This window comes from Sarcophilus harrisii, chromosome 5 (genome assembly GCF_902635505.1).
Source record: "Sarcophilus harrisii chromosome 5, mSarHar1.11, whole genome shotgun sequence".
NCBI lineage: Eukaryota > Metazoa > Chordata > Mammalia > Dasyuromorphia > Dasyuridae > Sarcophilus > Sarcophilus harrisii.
This window is the reverse complement of record NC_045430.1, coordinates 131272169-131289431: the sequence shown is the minus strand read 5'-3', so window position 1 is coordinate 131289431 and position 17263 is coordinate 131272169. Positions and strand designations below refer to the sequence as shown.

Sequence of the window (17263 nt, the reverse complement as noted above, 5' to 3'; positions counted from 1 at the left end):
AATTTGAGTCAATTTTCCTTTATAATTTGTTGAAATATGATGTGTAGGTTTTGTCTTTGATAATGACTTTCAGGCAGTCAAATAATTCTTAAATTATTTCTTTTTCAATCTGTTTCCCAGATCAGCCTTTTTTTCTAATGAGATATTTCATGTTCTTTTCTTGCTTTTTCTTCGTGACTTTGTTTTTATTTATTCCCACAGCTATCAAAATACTCTGACATAGATCTGATCATCTTACTCCCTTGCTCAAAAACTTATTCCACCCGACACTTTAAAGTTCTCTTCAATCTGACTCCAACCTTCCAGCCACCTTTCATATTACTTGTCTGCACATAGTTTACATTTCTACCAAACTGGACTATTAGCTATTTTCTGCACTCAGTCTCATCTTCAGTACCCATGAAACCCCCAATGGCCCCCACCCAGATCTAGAATGTGTTTTCTTCTCTCTCTTTCTTTTATAATCCTTTTTTTTTTTTTCTTCAAAGCTCAGTGCCCAGGAATCATCTTTGATTGCCCAAGGTTGGGGCTAACCAAAAAGTAAATGACATTATTAAAGTTCAGTCATGTTGAATTATAATATTCATTCTGTCATTAATTATTAACCAGAGTTGAGTGCCACCCTCAGGAACACTCCTCTTCCAAAATGGTATATAAGTCAAAAGCCAACCACCCTGATTGTCTTTGGTCTATGAGAGAGATGGCCAAATGATCATTCTTTTATTAAATGCTAGCATTATTAACAAAATAAACAGAAATGATTATCTTTTAAATCTTTGAAAATGTCACAAAAAGTACTGTGATCTTAGAAAAAGAGCTCTCCTGCTCTGCACTTCTGGTTCTTAGGCAGGAAGAATCCCTACTCCCTTGGGACAGCAAATGACTTTGCTCCTCAAGGCCTCTGATTCTTGGGACAGCTACTATTCCTTATTAGCCTGGAACTATGACCTGAAAGTGGGTATAGACAATGTAGTCGCCAAATGTCACCCCATTGTGGGCCCAGCACTAGCACAGGGAGTCATATAATTATGATCTCCCAGTACCCCAGTTATGCATTTTCTGTAGACATCTTGTATGCTCCAATAAGGTTTTGAGGGGAGAATTTTTAATTTGTTTTTTGGCTTTTCATTCACATAGCTAAATGCCTTACTTACATGTACTTAATAATAGGTAATAAATGTGTTAAAATAAATTAAATTAAACTGAAATAATTTGAAGTAGAGAAGGTTCAAAGAGAAAACCCCTTTTTCCAAAGGGCCAAAAGAAACTAGTTAATCAGACATGAATAAAGCATTGCTGATTAATGCTTTGCAAACCTTGAAAAACTAAGCAAACACAATCATTATTATGGAATGGAATGGAAAAACACAAACCAGGTATTGAAATAATAAAAAAATATAAATTTAGATAGCACTTTAAAGTTAATAAAATACCTTACATATATATTATCTCATTTGGTCTTTACAACAACCCTTATGAAGTTGGTCCTCATAATATTTTCTCCATTTTGCAGATGAAGAAACAAGCTGAAGTAGTTTACAAAAATGTCACATTCTATCCATTTACCATACTCTGAAATGATGACAGAAGGTAGAAGTGGGCCCTGCAGATTGGTTTTCCATTATGGTAAAGCTACGGAAACAAAAGTTGAATTTACAAGGAGGGCTTTGACTAAAAAAGAGTAGGGTATTATGAAAGCTAAGGCAACAGAATAGAGGAAGCAGCCAAATTCTCCCAATATTTTTCTCCAAACAACTTTAAAATAATAACTCAAATCAAATTTTGGAATGACAAAGACAATAAAAGGTCAGTGTGACACATTTTTACAACCCAAGACAACTAGTCTGTGAGACTGGGGAGGGGGCTGGCCCAGAGCCACTGTGAGTTAGCAGCATCAGCAGCAATTTAGGGAGCTCTAAGGCCAGAGCTGGTAAGGAAATCTGGTCAGAAAAAGATCTCTGCTAACATCCTTAATGTAATCTGAATTTTTGCTATCCAATGGTATTACCCAACTCGATCAACTCCTTTCTTCATTAGAGTTAGCTCTGAATGCCTTTTTCAAAAATCAATTCCACCTCAAAGTGGAAAATCTTGACTTGACTTGAAAGATGCATCCAGTCAAAAGAATGGGGCTTTGAGTTTGATGACAACTTTGCAAGAGGTGTACTAAAAATGTTTTGGGCAATAGCAGCACCATTGGTATAAGTGTATTTCCTCCTAAGGTAACTACTTTGAAGAACATATTAGATTTGGATGTAGATTCATAATACCTCATTATTTTCATAGCCTTATCAATTTAGAGCTGAAAGGGACCTAAGAAGATATCTACCTGGTCCAGTTTTCTCAATTTATAGATTAGAAATAGTTCAAAAAGTTGCAATATGCTCAGGATGGTCCAGCCGGGAAGTAACTAGAGCCATTTGTGATCCCACATCTTCCCTATTGATGCCATCATGCTACTTCTATATTTTGTCAGTCTAATTACCTTTTTAAACTGAAATTTCATATGCATATTTTGGAAAACTTCTAAACATAATTCTAATATTTGATAGTAATTATTTCAATGTATGAGTTTAAAAAACTTTAAAATTACTGGTTTTTATGAAGATATTTCTGCCACATTGAAACCCATAATCCCATTTTGTAATGAATAAATCAAACACACACTTAGTCACCAGTATTACAAACCTTTCTTAATTTTCATTAACTATATAACTTGACACTCCATTATTTTAGTTGTTGGAGTAAAGGTAATACACAATGTCATGAATATTATGTAACTGAATCCTTCAATTAGATAATGAAGGGAAGATGGAGAATTGGTTCCATTGCTCTGGGTACAGTCTGGAGACAGAAAAGTGATTTAACACGTTACATCCTTGGAGAGGAATGACAATTTAAACTTGTCAATAGTCAATTCTTTCTTAGAAATGATTATGAAATAGAGGACAGATACTATGACATTAAAATTAATATGAGTATAGCTCTAGAGTGATGGCAAATAATTCTTGAGTAACACTGGAGAAGAAAACAAAGACATTCAACACATGTCTTGGTAGGAAGATAATTGTGTATGTGAGCACCTCCTTCATCTCCCTAGACCTAGGCTTCTCTGGTTAGAAGGAAAAAAAAACATTTGAAATTCAAGTAACTATTTTAGTTGACTAATAGAGTAAGGGAAACGGGAAATACTTAGACATTATTCACATGTAAAAAGCTGTGCTGGAAGATGAAAAAGTTAGTGTACCAGCTTTTCTGAGCTACCAAGAGTCTTGTAGGAGTATCAGGCTTTAGTCCAGTTCTCAGGCTTTGCCAAAGGCAATATGCTTCAATAAAATTCCCTGTTTCTTTCAGCAACACTCTTTCTAGGTCAAGATGAAAGTACCTTGGCAGAAGAGCATGCTGAAATAGACTGCAGCTAACCAGATTTCCCTTCCTCTACTTTCATTTGGCTCCATTTCTCAGATAACAATTTAGTAAAATAGAAACAGAATGTTTGGATGACCAAGCCCACCAAAGGCAAGAACAACAGAGGGATTTGCAGGATGCTCCAGGAATCTCTAGTAAGCTTTTGTTCTCTGGAGAACTCAGTTGAGTCTTCCCTCTTGTACTGTTTTCATAAGTCACATCCTCAGAGTGGGTTGCCAAATGAAACTTTTCCATGGCCAACTCTTTCTTGGAAATGATTGTTCAGCAAAGGAGAAGAATTGGGGAATTGAGTAGGATGGGTACTGACTAATACTGGCTAGATCCTTGTGCTCCAAAGTAAATAGGCTGGGTAAGGAGAGATTGGAAAGCATTTCTGTCTTTATGTTTTAAACATCAGCACCTGTCTATCAGAAATATGGTCTGAAACCCTTTGGAACTGATTCTCACTCCATGTGTCCTACTTTATATGAGTTCTCTATGTGGCTAACAAGCATACAATTAGGGATTGGATCTGTGATTTCATCGGTATGAAGAATTCCCAGATGAGCAAAGTCCCTCTACCAATGTTAGTTGGTATCTTCTCTACTATATGTAGTTTTGGAGAGTTGCTGATACATATGAGACGTGACATAAATTCAGATTGATTAGTAATATAGAAATTTTTCTTCTTAATTTCAAACTGGGATTGCTGTTCAGTCATTTTATAGCTGTGTTTGCTTCTTCACTCCATTTTGGGTTTTCTTGGCAAAAATACTGGAGGGATTTGGAATTTCCTTTTCCAGCTCATTTTACAGATAAGGAAACTGAAGCAAAAAGAACTGTTAAGTGACTTGCCCAAGGTTACACAACTGATAAATGTCTGAGGTCATATTTTAATTCAGGCAGATGAGTCTTCTCTCTTAGCTGCCCTCAAACTAAGTTAGTACTTGTTTAAGAATTAAGCATCAGATTGAGCTAGAAGCAATTGAGAGCCAACTTCTCACGATAATTTTATAGATACACGTTTCAGATTTATTCTCATTTGTCACCTTTTTACAAATGTTTCTAGGTTTTGGTTTTTCTGGGACCTTGGTTTTACTAGCATTCCAATTTCAATCTGTGGGTGTACGTCCTTGCATTTCACTCAAGTTGGACATTCTTCCTCACAGATGTTTTAGCTTTAATCTCTAGGTCTTACAGCTTTATAGATATTATTTCTGTATCACATTTTGATGTTTTAACATAAATGTTGGACTTAGTGCTTCCTCCTGCTTTTTAAGTCTTTTCTGATTTTCCTCCAACCCACCTTCCTCATTAACCTCCAACATCTTTCTTCTTCCCTTTTCTTATTCATGTAAAATTTTGTAGCTTGTAAAATTTTTTTCTTGCAATCCTATGAAGTACATTATATATATATATGTATATATATATATATATATATTTATCCCCATTTTACATATGGGGAAACAGAGTCAGCTAGAAGATCATATAGCTAGAAATGGCAGAATTGAGAATTCCCAACAACTCTCAATTAAGGAAATATTGAATAGCACCTTCATTTAATGCCATCTAAAAACTTTTCTAGTCTGAGTAATGAGGAAGAATTATACTGGGAGGAACCTTTTAAATTCAATGGAATGATCTCCTTGCTTCTTACTTTGTGCCAGAGACTACAACAGAGAAAAGTCCTGTAAACAAGCCAAAGTAGAGAGGAGAAGCTCTTAAATCTCTTGTCCCTGTGCTCCTTTGGGTGTTCATTTTTTATGAATCCCCATCACTGAGTTGGCCAGTTGTCTTTCTGCCCTACTCTTAATCTCAAATTCCTGAATATTACCTAAGAATAGGTTTTGTTTGTCTATTTGTATAGAACAATGCTTGAGTCTTATACAAAATATCAAATGGGCCTCTTGGTTGCATTTTGCTTAAGTCACTGTCTTGCTCTCCACTATAGTTGTGCCAGATCTTGTCCCTTGAGATCCTAATTTGCTCTTCTTCTCTAATTCAACCTTAGAACATGATTTCATTCTTAATTTACTAAGAAGAGTGAGATTATGCATCATGAGCTCCCTCTTTTCCCAATATGTGAGGAGTATGAGGGAATATGCAACCAGTGCTAGAAAGGCTATCTGAGGAAGCTGAGTTATTAGAAGGAAGTTATATCTCAATGAGAAAATGGAAGGAGAATGGCAATTAGATGGTGCAGTGCATAGAGCACCAGCCCTGAAGTCAGGAGGACCTGAGTTCAAATCTGGTCTCAGACACTTAACACTTCCTGGCTGTGTGACCCTGAGTAAGTCACTTAACCCCAATTGCCTCAGAAAAAAGGAGAAAGGAAAAGTTTAAGATGTTTATTTATACTATATTATTATTTATACTATTGCCTATGGAATAGACATTCCAGAAAACACAGTAGAAGGGTTGGGTATCTTTGCAATGGAATTTATAAGGGGTTGGGTTGAGGGGGAATAGAAATGACAAAAGAGATGAATGGAAACAGAGCTTAAATAATGACAGCTAGGTTCAGAGTCACTGGGAAGCTGGTGGTTTGACTAGTCAAACCACCAGCTTCCCAGTGACTCTGAACCTAGCTGTCATTATTTAGCTGTCATTTAGCTGTCATTGACTGGGAAATGAGTTCAGATAGGTAATCATTGTCAATAGGGATTCAAACAGAAATGGAATTGTTCCAGGATGATAGACACTACTAGGCAGCTGAAAGATGGGAGATAGGATATAATGTATCTAAGGAAGAAGACAATTTATATGAAGTTGTAGGAGACTAGAAAAGATTTATGGAGGAAGACAGAATGATTGACCAAAGAGGACAAGAATCTGGAAAACTAGAGGGTTCCTCCTTTTTAGAAATCTTCCAACAAAGTTTCCAGTTGTAGACAGGATTCTTTCTTGGCCCTGAGATCTCTTCTAATTTTGTGATTCTATGGACTATGTAAAGGAAAATGTGTTGTGTTGAAGAAAATCATTTGTGAAAGCATGTTTTTATCAAGGATGTGGAAACAATTCTTATAAAGACTTTATAGAATCATACTGCTTGTCTTCTCAATGATAGGGCATGGGATAAAGAGATGGACAGAATTTGAAATTCAAAATTTTTAAAAAGAATGTTAAGGTATAATGTAAATAAAAAGATGAAACTTTTTAGAGGTGAGAAATCAGGATCAACATGAGGATCAATTGCTACTGATGCCATTTTAGTACATATTACCCTATGTACTTACCATATGTACTTTTCTTCATTCTCTTGTTTTCTGCCCTACTTTGAGATCTTGAAAATTTATTGTTCAGTACCTTTCAAAATTGTATTGTTTCTAGATTAGATTTCTTCTTTATATACGTGTTCATGTCCAATTATTCTTCTTGACTATCATCTTCATTAAGTGCCAATTTTACTTCCTCCTATGGCAATCGGGTGCTGAGTCTGAAAGTAGTGGTTCTATCATCTTTGATGATGAGAATGGATTCCATAGAAGTGATGGCAAATCTGTTCTATTTTGTTTCTATTTCTTCTCTTTTCAGTTTCATCTTTAAATACTTTGAGGATGGTCTGGTTTGACTGGGTGACATGTAAATTATTTGTACACTCCCACCTCATTCTTTTTAGCTAATCTTATGAATCAGTACTGTTGATTATTTTCTCCTTTTCATCTCTGCAATCAGTTTGGAAATGATCAAGTACCATAAGACAGTGTTACCCCTTGACTACTGTGTCTTTCCATGTGGCTGAAAGGTCAAGGATTTGCTGCATGGAGAAGTGTAGGGACTTGACTTTTTTTGTTGTAACAAATGTCACATGAACATTTTGGCTTGTCTAAGAAATGATCATGTCTTTTATTGGTTTTCCATTTTTTTCAGTTATAGTAATTTATTTCCATAGCTTAAATTAGAACTATTTTAATTTCATTCCTTAGCTACTTTTTTTCCTGTCTCCTAATTTTTCAGTAATTTTGACTTGTTGGAATCCTAGTGTTAACTCAACTTGAAACAAGGTACTAAGTGGAACTGAGAAACAATGCTTGTGTTCACACCTGTACTCACTGGAGTTCACACGTTTGGGAGATTTCAGGGTTTAGTGTGAGATATCCGAATTCACAACTCCTTGAAGCTCCAAGAGCTTCCTCAATATATATGATCTCCCAATCTGGTTGCGCCTCTGAGAGTGGGCTTCTGGCCCTGAGACCTTCAAGGGAGGTGTGAATTAGGATATCTCACACTAAATCCTGAAATCTCCCAAACATGTGAACTCCAGTGAGTACAGGTGTGAACACAAGCATTGTTTCTCAGTTCCACTTAGTACCTTGTTTCAAGTTGAGTTAACACTAGGATTCCAACATTGACTTTTGTTCATTCTGATCTCAGATAAAGCAAAAGTAAAAATAGACCTTATTAAAAGAGATAAGGAGGAAAGTACATCTTGATAAAATACTGCCGTAAATAATGAAATAGTAACAATATTAAATGTGTACGCACCAAGTGGTAGAGCAGTCAAATTCCTAGAGAAGATTTTAAGACAGTTACAGAAAGAAATAGACAGCACAACTATTCTAGTGGGGGACCCTCAACCTTCCCATCTCAGGATCAAACAAATCTAACCACAAAATAAATAAGAAACTAGGGAGGTTAATAGAATCTTAGAAAAACCTAGATATGATAGACCTCTGAGGAATGTTGAATAGGGACAGAAAGAAATACACCTTTTTCTTGGCAGTACATGGCACCTACACAAAAATTGACCATATATTAGGCATATAAACCTCACAATCAAATGCAGAAAGGAAGAAAAAGAAAGTGCTTCCTTTTCAGACCACAATGCAATAAAATTATATTCAATAAAGGGGGAGGGAAAGATAGACTAAAAACCAATTGGAAATTAAATAATCTAATTCTGAAAAATGAGTGGGTCAATTATGGCTTTTACTCTAATCAACAAATGATATGACTGATAACATTCATTTGAATTTGAAGAGTCATATCAGGAATTGGTTATTTCTTATTTAGTAAAATATGATCAGTTCTTTTTTGTTATTGTTGTTTTTTTCACCATTGTCCATGATCTTCCAACTAATAGTACACTAGGACACTTGATTGACTTAGACCATTGAAGCTCAAGCCTCCCAAACTCAAGAGATCCACCAGCTTCAGCTTTCCCAATATCAGGGATTTACAGTTGATACCACCAATCCTGGTTCATTCCTTAATCCTAAACCATATTTTCCAACTCTTTTGGGGGATGAGAATCTTGCTCAATATCTATGTTTGTTCACCGAATCATTAAGTATCAAGGTTTACATTGTTGATTTCATTTGGAGTTACATTCTTTGCAGATGTTCTCCAGTTTTTCTCTACTAAAGATTCAAATGTAAATTGCAATTATTTCCATGATGATCTTTTTGCTTTTGCCTATGAGCAGCACTGCAAAGGTGAGATGACTAAATGATCCATGAGTTGATATTTTTCATTACTTTTGGGTGCGTGATGGAAACAACTTCATCTAATCCTTCATTTACCTCTTTGAGGAGAATTTGTGAGTTTTTGACATCATTTATAACAACAAAAAAATTGATGTGGTTAAGTTCTTCCCATAGTAATGAAGGATTCCCTGGTCCTTGGTCAAAGGAATTTAGTTTCAACTGTCAATGTTAAAGGATGATTTAAAATTAATTTGAACCTTCTACTCTCTTTTCTGCCATTCTAGCATCATAACTATGGAAAGATTATGGATAGAGAGGACTTCAGGATATTTTTTGCTTTTCTTTTTTCCTTTAAATCACTAGAGTCAAAGAATTCATAGCCTAGTAGCCAGACTACTGATGATGAATCTTTATACTTAGCTATATTGGCCCTCAGAAAGTTGGACAGTCTGTCACCTGGTCCATATCTGAAACCTTTCAGTATAGCCAGAATCTGCCAGAGCCTATTCATATAGATCATGAATATGTTATTAAAAGGGAATTCTATATAGGAGAAATGTACTTTAAGGCTATACATCATTTAGATTTATGTATATATATTAATAATCTCACATTAAATATACGAGGATACTATTTAAGGAATCTTAAAGTGACTTATAAGAGTGAAAAATCCTTTTTCAGTGAATAACAGTCTCTTTTAAAAAGAAATCTATTCTGATTTCATTCATACTTCCATTTATCAGGACCACATAAGTCAGGGAATATATGTCTGTACAGTCTTCTTTTGCTAGGAATTGGAAGATGGGTTTGAGTGCCAGCTCTGACACTAGCTGTGTTGCCACCAGCAAATCACTCACTTTTCTCATTTGCAAAATAGGAACAGCCATATACTATCAACTTCATAATGTTGTTATAAGGAAAGTACTTTATAAATATGAGCTAATGCTAAGAGACTGGCTGTTCATGGAGTAGATGTTGCTTCTCTTGTTTTTTAGAAACAGCCATATACTATCAACTTCATAGTGTTGTTATAAGGAAAGTACTTTATAATTGTGAGCTAATGCTAAGAGACTGGCTGTTCATGGAGTAGATGTTGCTTCTCTTGCTATTTTTGGTCAATTAGCTCCTTTTTAACATCTACAGAAAGGGAAAAAGGAAGCCAGGATTTGGCTTAGGAAGAAGACTGAAAATCTTGGTTATAATGAGGTGTGATAGTAACCTATGGGTTTCATAATTGAGATCTCCCAATTACTACTGTAGTGAAAAGGAATCTGACAATCGCCTTAAGCTGCATGATTTTTCTTACCAGGGGTGCCGAGCTGCCTGCTGACATGTATATCTTTTATTAGGATCCTTCTCCATCAAATTCCGAATGAAATCTTTAGCTGTTAAAAGACAATGAATTATATTTGTACTTTAAAACATGAACATCCCCACACAGTTTTTCTCTAGTATTTCATGCTTGATAATAAACAGAAAGCTGTTTGATAATATGCCCCCTCCCCATTTATTTTAAATTGGGGTAACATAGTAATTTGTGGATTACAAAGGCAGGCCAGATTTGGCCCCCGGGCTATAGTTTGCCAACTTACTCCCCAAGTACCACCAGTCAAGCCTACCCTCAGCTTTGCCCAAGATTCTTCTGGAGGTTCCGAGCATGCACAGAACATGGGAGCTTTAATAAGAACCTCAGAAATGATGGGGTGCTAAGGGCAGCAGGTGACCAGCCTGGAGGATCATGCATGCTGCCCCCTCAGGAAGGCTAGCTACCTACCAGAATCTGAGATGTCATCCCAATAGGGGGAGTCAAATTCATATTCTGCCTTGAGAATCTGCTCAAAAAGTTTGGAGTCGTTTTCGTCGTAGAAAGGAGGGTAACCGCAGAGCCTGAAAGACACAGGGTGACGAGAGCCTAAAACAGCTGGATCACAAACAAGATTGGTTTTACATTTTAACCAAAAGAAAGTAATTTTTTAAAAATTTGATTGAAAAATTCTCAAAGTCACAATCTCAGAAAGTATTACATGTATCCTATGGGCAAAAGTATCAATACAGATTACATTTTAGTTAAATAGCAAGAAGATATTAGTCTTGGTGTTTGATACTAGCAAAAAAAATGTACATATTTAGCATCACGGTAATTTTGCATACTCTGGGAGGGAAGGGAAGAAGTACTTATAAAAGACCTACTATGTGCCACATATAGTCCTAAGCATTACAAATATTACCTTATTTGATGCTCACAGCAACCCTGGCAAATAAGTACTATTATTATCCCCATATTTTTAGTTGAGGAAATTAAAACAGAAGTTATTTGCTCGGCCAGTAAGTATCTGAAGCTGGATTTGAACTTGGATCTTTCTGTCCTCTAAGCCCAGTGTTTTGTCTGCTGTCCTACCTGACTGTTGGTGGGGAGCACAAAGTTGCAATGTTTGTAAAGTCCCTCTTAGTAAACAGTTGGAATTGAACCTGACATTCTATGTGTGAATGTTGTATAAGAACTCTCTAGCATGAGAATTGTCCAAAAGAGGAATGGGCTGCTGTAGGAGCCAGCTCAATTTCAGTCATTGCTCAAGGTTGCTAATGGTTTGAACACTAAACCTGGAGAGAGGAAAACCCAACCTGAACTCCAGCCTTCAGACACTGGCTTTGCGATCCTGGCCCAGTCACTTAAGGTATGTTTGCCTTAATTCACTGGAGAAGGAAATGGCAAACCATTCGGGTTTCTTTGCCAAGAAAATACCATACAGAATCAAAGAGTCAGATATGACTGAATGATCACGATCAAAGGTGTTCTAGGAGTGACCAGATGGTCATTTGTTAGATTATGTTGCACAGAGGATTCCCATGTTACCCAGGAAATGGACTAGATTAGCAGGTTTCTGGTGCAGGGACCCCAGGGGTCCCCAAAGTCAGAAACTTTTTTTGCAATATTTTAAATTCTAATATGCCAAAGTTCAATGAATATCACCTCACACACACTAGACCTCTTTTGAAGATCCTCAATAATTTGAATGAGTACAAAGGGCCCTGAGATCCCATATTTGAGAATTGCAGGTCTAGATGATTTCTAAGCTCATTTCAACTTCAATAGCTCCAGATTCTTTAAGAAAATATATATATTTTCTCCCCAATAGCAACTGGTCTAAATGAATAATATTTCCCATCAGGTGAATAGAAAAGAGTGATAATTAAACTTAGTTTTAAAAATTATATATCTAATAGTAAGAAGTGGATTCCTTTAAAAATTAGTATTATGGACTGGAACATTTGCATACTTGTTTGTAGGCTTCATTTCATCTTAGTGATTGGAGAAACAAGAAAGGGAAATTGCAAAATTGAGGTTATAGAGTTGAACTTGAACCTACCAGCCCTGCTTGAAGGCTTACAGTTTGCTTCTTAATAATAATGTTCTAGGGATTATTGATAACTATTGTCACCTTTTGTTTCTTTTTAAAATTGTTATTTTTGTTTTGAGGCAATTGGAGTTAAGTGACTTGCCCAGGGTCACACAGTAAAGAATTGTTCTACCGGCTTTGAACTTGGGTCCTCCTGAATTCAGGGTTGATGTTCTATGCATTGTACTATCTAGCTGCCCCATATTGCTTTTGAAAATAGCATCCGTGGTTAAATCTGAACTATTTCAAAGCAAATTTTCTTTATTATATGAGAATCAATCATCCCAAACTCTTCAATCTCCTTACTTCTGAATTTCATTAGTTTCTAAATCTTAATTATTTTGCCTCTATAACATCTCTTGGATCTGTCAACTCTTCTCCACTCACATAGCCAATGTTTCCTTACTTCTTGCCCAGACTATTGCAATTAAACATTGAATGAATGAATGCATAAAAAGCATTTATTAAGTACTTGCCTGTGCCAAGCACTGAACTGAAAAGGTTGGGCAATAAATAGAAAAGTGAGGTATGCTGGGTGCTTGAGAAGCTTAGTTTGAAAAGGAAGAAATGACATATTTAGGAGAGAATGGTGGCCAGGGAAGTGTGTTTTGGTCTGGGAAGTCATAGGAATAGTGAATGTAATCAGTGGGAAGTTGATTGCCATACCAGAAGCATCAGTAATGGTTAAATACTGGTTTCTGTAACAAGAAGTGGTAAGAATGGTAATCCAAGGGTAAGGATTAGAGGCTGGAGAGGGGAGTATGTGAAAAAAGAACATATCAAGAAGGGAAGGGGACATAGAAGGATGCAGGGATAGGAAGTAAGTGGGTCTGGAGCTGGCAGGATATATCCAGCACATGGGCTAAGCTAACTTGTAGCACTCAACAATCAGGATAACCTAGTCTTAAGGTGTGCTTTCCAAAAGCTAAGTTCATGATGTCCCTAGAGCATGATCTCCTCTTCCTCTACTCCTCACATTTCCAATCTATTCTTCCCAGAGCTACCAAAATCATCTTCCTAAAGCCCCAGTTGACCACGTCACATTCTGCTTCCTACCCTCAAGAATCCTTGGTGGCTCACTAATAAATCTAGGATAAAAAACGGACCTCACTCTGCTATTTGATAGGCTTCACAACTGGTGCCAGTCTATCTTTGCAAATTTATTTAACAGTATTCCCTGTCATAACTCCATTTTTTTTTTGTCCCAGTGGTCTACTTGCCATTCCTAGAACTCAGTCTTCTATATTCCACCTCCTTGACTTTGCATAGGCTTCTCATCATTCTTTGGCAATGCACTCTGTCTTTACCCCCTTCTCTTAGAATCCCTAGCTTTTTTCAAGGCTTAGCTCAGTTGCTTACAACATGTAACCTTCTCTCATTCTAATTGTTCAACTGTTTCTCTCCTTAAATTAACTTATGTTTACTTATCTGTTGACATGTATGTCCCAAGAGAATGCAAGTTCCTTGAGGAAAAAGGAAGTATCTTTCCATTCTTTTGGTTTTGGGTCCACAAGACTTAACACCATGTCTTGTGCATAATAAGTATTTAATACATATCAGTGGCATATAATACTCAGATTCAGTATTAAATGGTCTGTTATGCATGGAAATTCTACTCTGGAAGTCCTAGTAACCATGAATAAAGATTACACTGGATTTTAGAAGGCTGTTTAACAGAATACAAGGACTGATGGGTTTTATTAGGTTGGAAAGGCTTTGAGTACTGGGACAATTAACTCTTGTCTCATGCAGTTTTCATTCATGATTTCTTGAAAGATAGCTCAGGTAAAACAGGTTTTGATAAAGCCCACTGGGATTTAAATGGAGCTACCTGACTATGCTACTTTAAACTCAAATCACTCAAGCTCTCCCCGACTGGCCAATAATAGGTCCCAGATCAAGCCTCACTTGCTCATTGTTTGGGTTTTGATGGCTCAGACCAAGTATAAATAGCCAGTTTCTATTTTTATCATTTTTGAGTTGCAAACAGTCCATTCAAGAAGTTTCAGGGATAACTGCTTATGTTGCTATTTAGAAATGTGGTGCTTTCTTTTATTAAGTAATACAATGAATTTGTATAACAATACAATGAAAAGAACACTGAATTGAGAAAAAAAGGTCTAAGTTTTAATTTCCCCTTTGCTGTTATTTAGTTACATTGCTTTGGACAACTACAACCTACCACCTTTGCTTCAGTTTATTCATTTATAAAATGAGAGATTTGGATTTTGTGATCTTTAAAGTACTTTTTTAGTTCTAATAATCTGTGGTTCCCTATCCATCCCCCAACATTGTTTATAAAGCTAGCTGTAAAAACTTTAATTACTTTGGGTATGTGGGAGGGTCCCAATGTAGGGGAGGACAAGCATCTTGGTTGCTGGGTTTGAATCTATAGTGGACTGGACATAGTCAGTGGTGACCAGGATGGGAAAAGGCAGAGGGCCTTAATTCTGGAAGCTGGGGAGTAAACAATTTAAAGGTTTGAAAACCTGGAGATTTATAGCCAGTGGGAGTACAAGCTCAGGCACTAAGTCATAAATCTTTCTGTAAAGCCCAGCTTTATCAAAGATACTTGCCCCAGTCTAAATTTAATGAAACAAATAAACAGGCATCAACAAGCCCTTGGCATCCGAAGAATTAGGCTGTGAGCAAATAAGAAATTTATTAAAGATTTGAAATACAACTTTTGTTACTCTAATTCTTCAGGCTCATATAGTCAAAAGGCACATTACTACATTGGTACTGCTAAGAAGAAGAAGGGTTAGTGACATTTTTATTGATTGCAAGTTATTCTGTAGCCTGAAAAGGGTCAAAATCCATTTATTTGTAGCGAGGTTTATTTAGGGAGCAAGTGCCACGAAATTTTTAATTCAGATCATTTGTTGTTCCTTGCTGAGGGGGTGGAGGGCAGAGACAGTAATGGATAGAAAGAGAGACAAGGAGTCAGAAAAAGAGGAGGTAGGGTGGGGAAAAAGCATGCTTTTGAAACCACTAAGCACATATTGATGTAAGCTTTAGTCAGCCAAAGGAATCCAGGACCAGGGAGACTTGATACTTAAATATTTCCCATAATGAGCATTTGGTATAATATAAGTATCTTTAATGGGAAAGACAGACATAAGGAAATGTGAATCCATTTTTAAAAATGTCCAGATTTTGGATAAGTGAGGTTTTGTTTCTCAATGTGTTATTATGGTTCATTTCATTATTTGTTGTTCTTTTCCTAAGAGAAGTCTTTAGGAAAATTCTAGGAAAGATTCTTCTTGTATTAAATATCTTAGTGTGTTGTGTGCCTCTGTATTCTGGCTTTAGTTCTGTATTATATAGTAATGTTTCTAACTTAGAGGGCAGATGCAGTGGAAAAGGACATATGACTTGGAAACAAGTATATTATGTGAGAAATTAAGGAAGACTTAAAAGACTTAAAACAACAGGGTGGGTAACCCGCCAAACTTGGGTCTCTCTTCTCCCTTTCAAAATGATACAGGAGAAATAACTATGTAGTCTTGCTTAGAGGCAAATGATTGGAGGAGATGATAGCTTCAGATTCCTTTTGCCCTTGTGTAAAATCATAGATCAGAAAATCACAAATGCAGAGCTGGAAAGAATCTTAGAACCACTGAGTCCATTTCTTTCATTTTACAGAGGAGGAAAATGAGGTCTAGAGGAATGATTGATCAAGATCACAAGGTTGTAATAGAAACTGCATTTAAAGACAGATTCTCTGACCCCAAATCTATCACTCTGTCTACTTTTGCCTCTAATCAGAAAAACATACTATAAAGAATTTTGTAAATGTCCACTGTTGTGAAACTTTAATTGTTTATCACGACTATGGTTTATTTGACATCTGATCTCAACCCCTTCCACTCCCCCAAATGGCATCATTACCTAAAGTGAGGTCACAAGAATCTTAAGGGATTTCTACTGCCAGAGATGCTGGTAATATTTAATAATCAGCTCTCCAAAACCCCAAAAGAATACATGGGTACATACTTTAAAATTTAACCTGCATTATTCACATTTTCTCCATCTTCTTCTAAATATCTCTTGATCCAAATTTCTTAGTCAACAAAACAATAAATCAAACCCTGATTTATAACATTTGTTAATTTCCAAGAGTAAATATTGACAATGAAAATTTGACAGTTGACTCCTGAGAGCTGGTACAAACTGACTCGAGCACACAAGTGCTTAGTTTGCTTCCCTTATGATATAGTTAAAATGAGCTCACAGAGGTTGTGAGTAATCCAAGGTCATACCAATGCAAATCAGCAAAATCAACAAAATCAACAAAAGTTAGGACTCTATGTACACACATGGTTTACATGTATATCCCTAAATAATAGAATGTAAGCACCTTGAACATTTCTAGCATTTCCACTTAGGAGGTATTGAATAAATGCTTGTTAATAATAAACTTTCTTTTTTGATGACATAGTTATTAAATATGTTCATTAAGGAAAGAAATAAAAAATACTATCGGCATTTGGACTGACTATGCCATTTGTCTATTAGCACTAACTAGGTGGTTCTCTTCTCTAGAGAAGAATTCTACCTACTGTAGCTTAAACAAAGTGTCTGTCATATCCCACGGAGCAAAAGATCTTTAATGCATGTTAATATGAAATTCCACAATGGCCAATCATGAGTGATTCAGCAATGCACATTTTTTCTTGGAAACCATAACACTATGATAACATAAGAAGTCTTAAGAGGCCCTGTTAGTTTACTATGGCAATTATATTATATTAAGTTATTATGTAACAGGCATAATATTTTTCCAGCTGTGTATCTGTATTGTGTCCTTCAGAGACAAGGAGTCATCTATAAAAATTTCTAAGCTGTCTTTTCTATCAGATCTTTCAGAACTAACTTAATAGACCCATGAAATAGCCACAGATCAACCAGAGACTGTAAAATAATTTTAACTCGAGCAATATCATGCTCAATGCCCTGCCCACAATAGAATCAATAACAGGTCTTTAAACTCACTGGAAATTTGGTTCAAGAGATATTTAAACAAAAAAA

General features: G+C 36.1%; 1 protein-coding gene across 1 annotated transcript in view; it reads right to left on the bottom strand.

The window, feature by feature from the left end:
* CAMK1D (calcium/calmodulin dependent protein kinase ID) overlaps positions 1–17263 on the bottom strand; it is a 457058-nt gene that overhangs the window by 15754 nt on the left and 424041 nt on the right. Inside the window, exons 7-8 of the mRNA XM_003771427.4 lie at positions 10609–10721; positions 10141–10219 (exon numbers count right to left, since the gene is read on the bottom strand). Of these exons, the coding sequence (XP_003771475.1) occupies positions 10141–10219; positions 10609–10721 (192 nt within the window). The remainder of the gene's footprint in view (positions 1–10140; positions 10220–10608; positions 10722–17263) is intronic.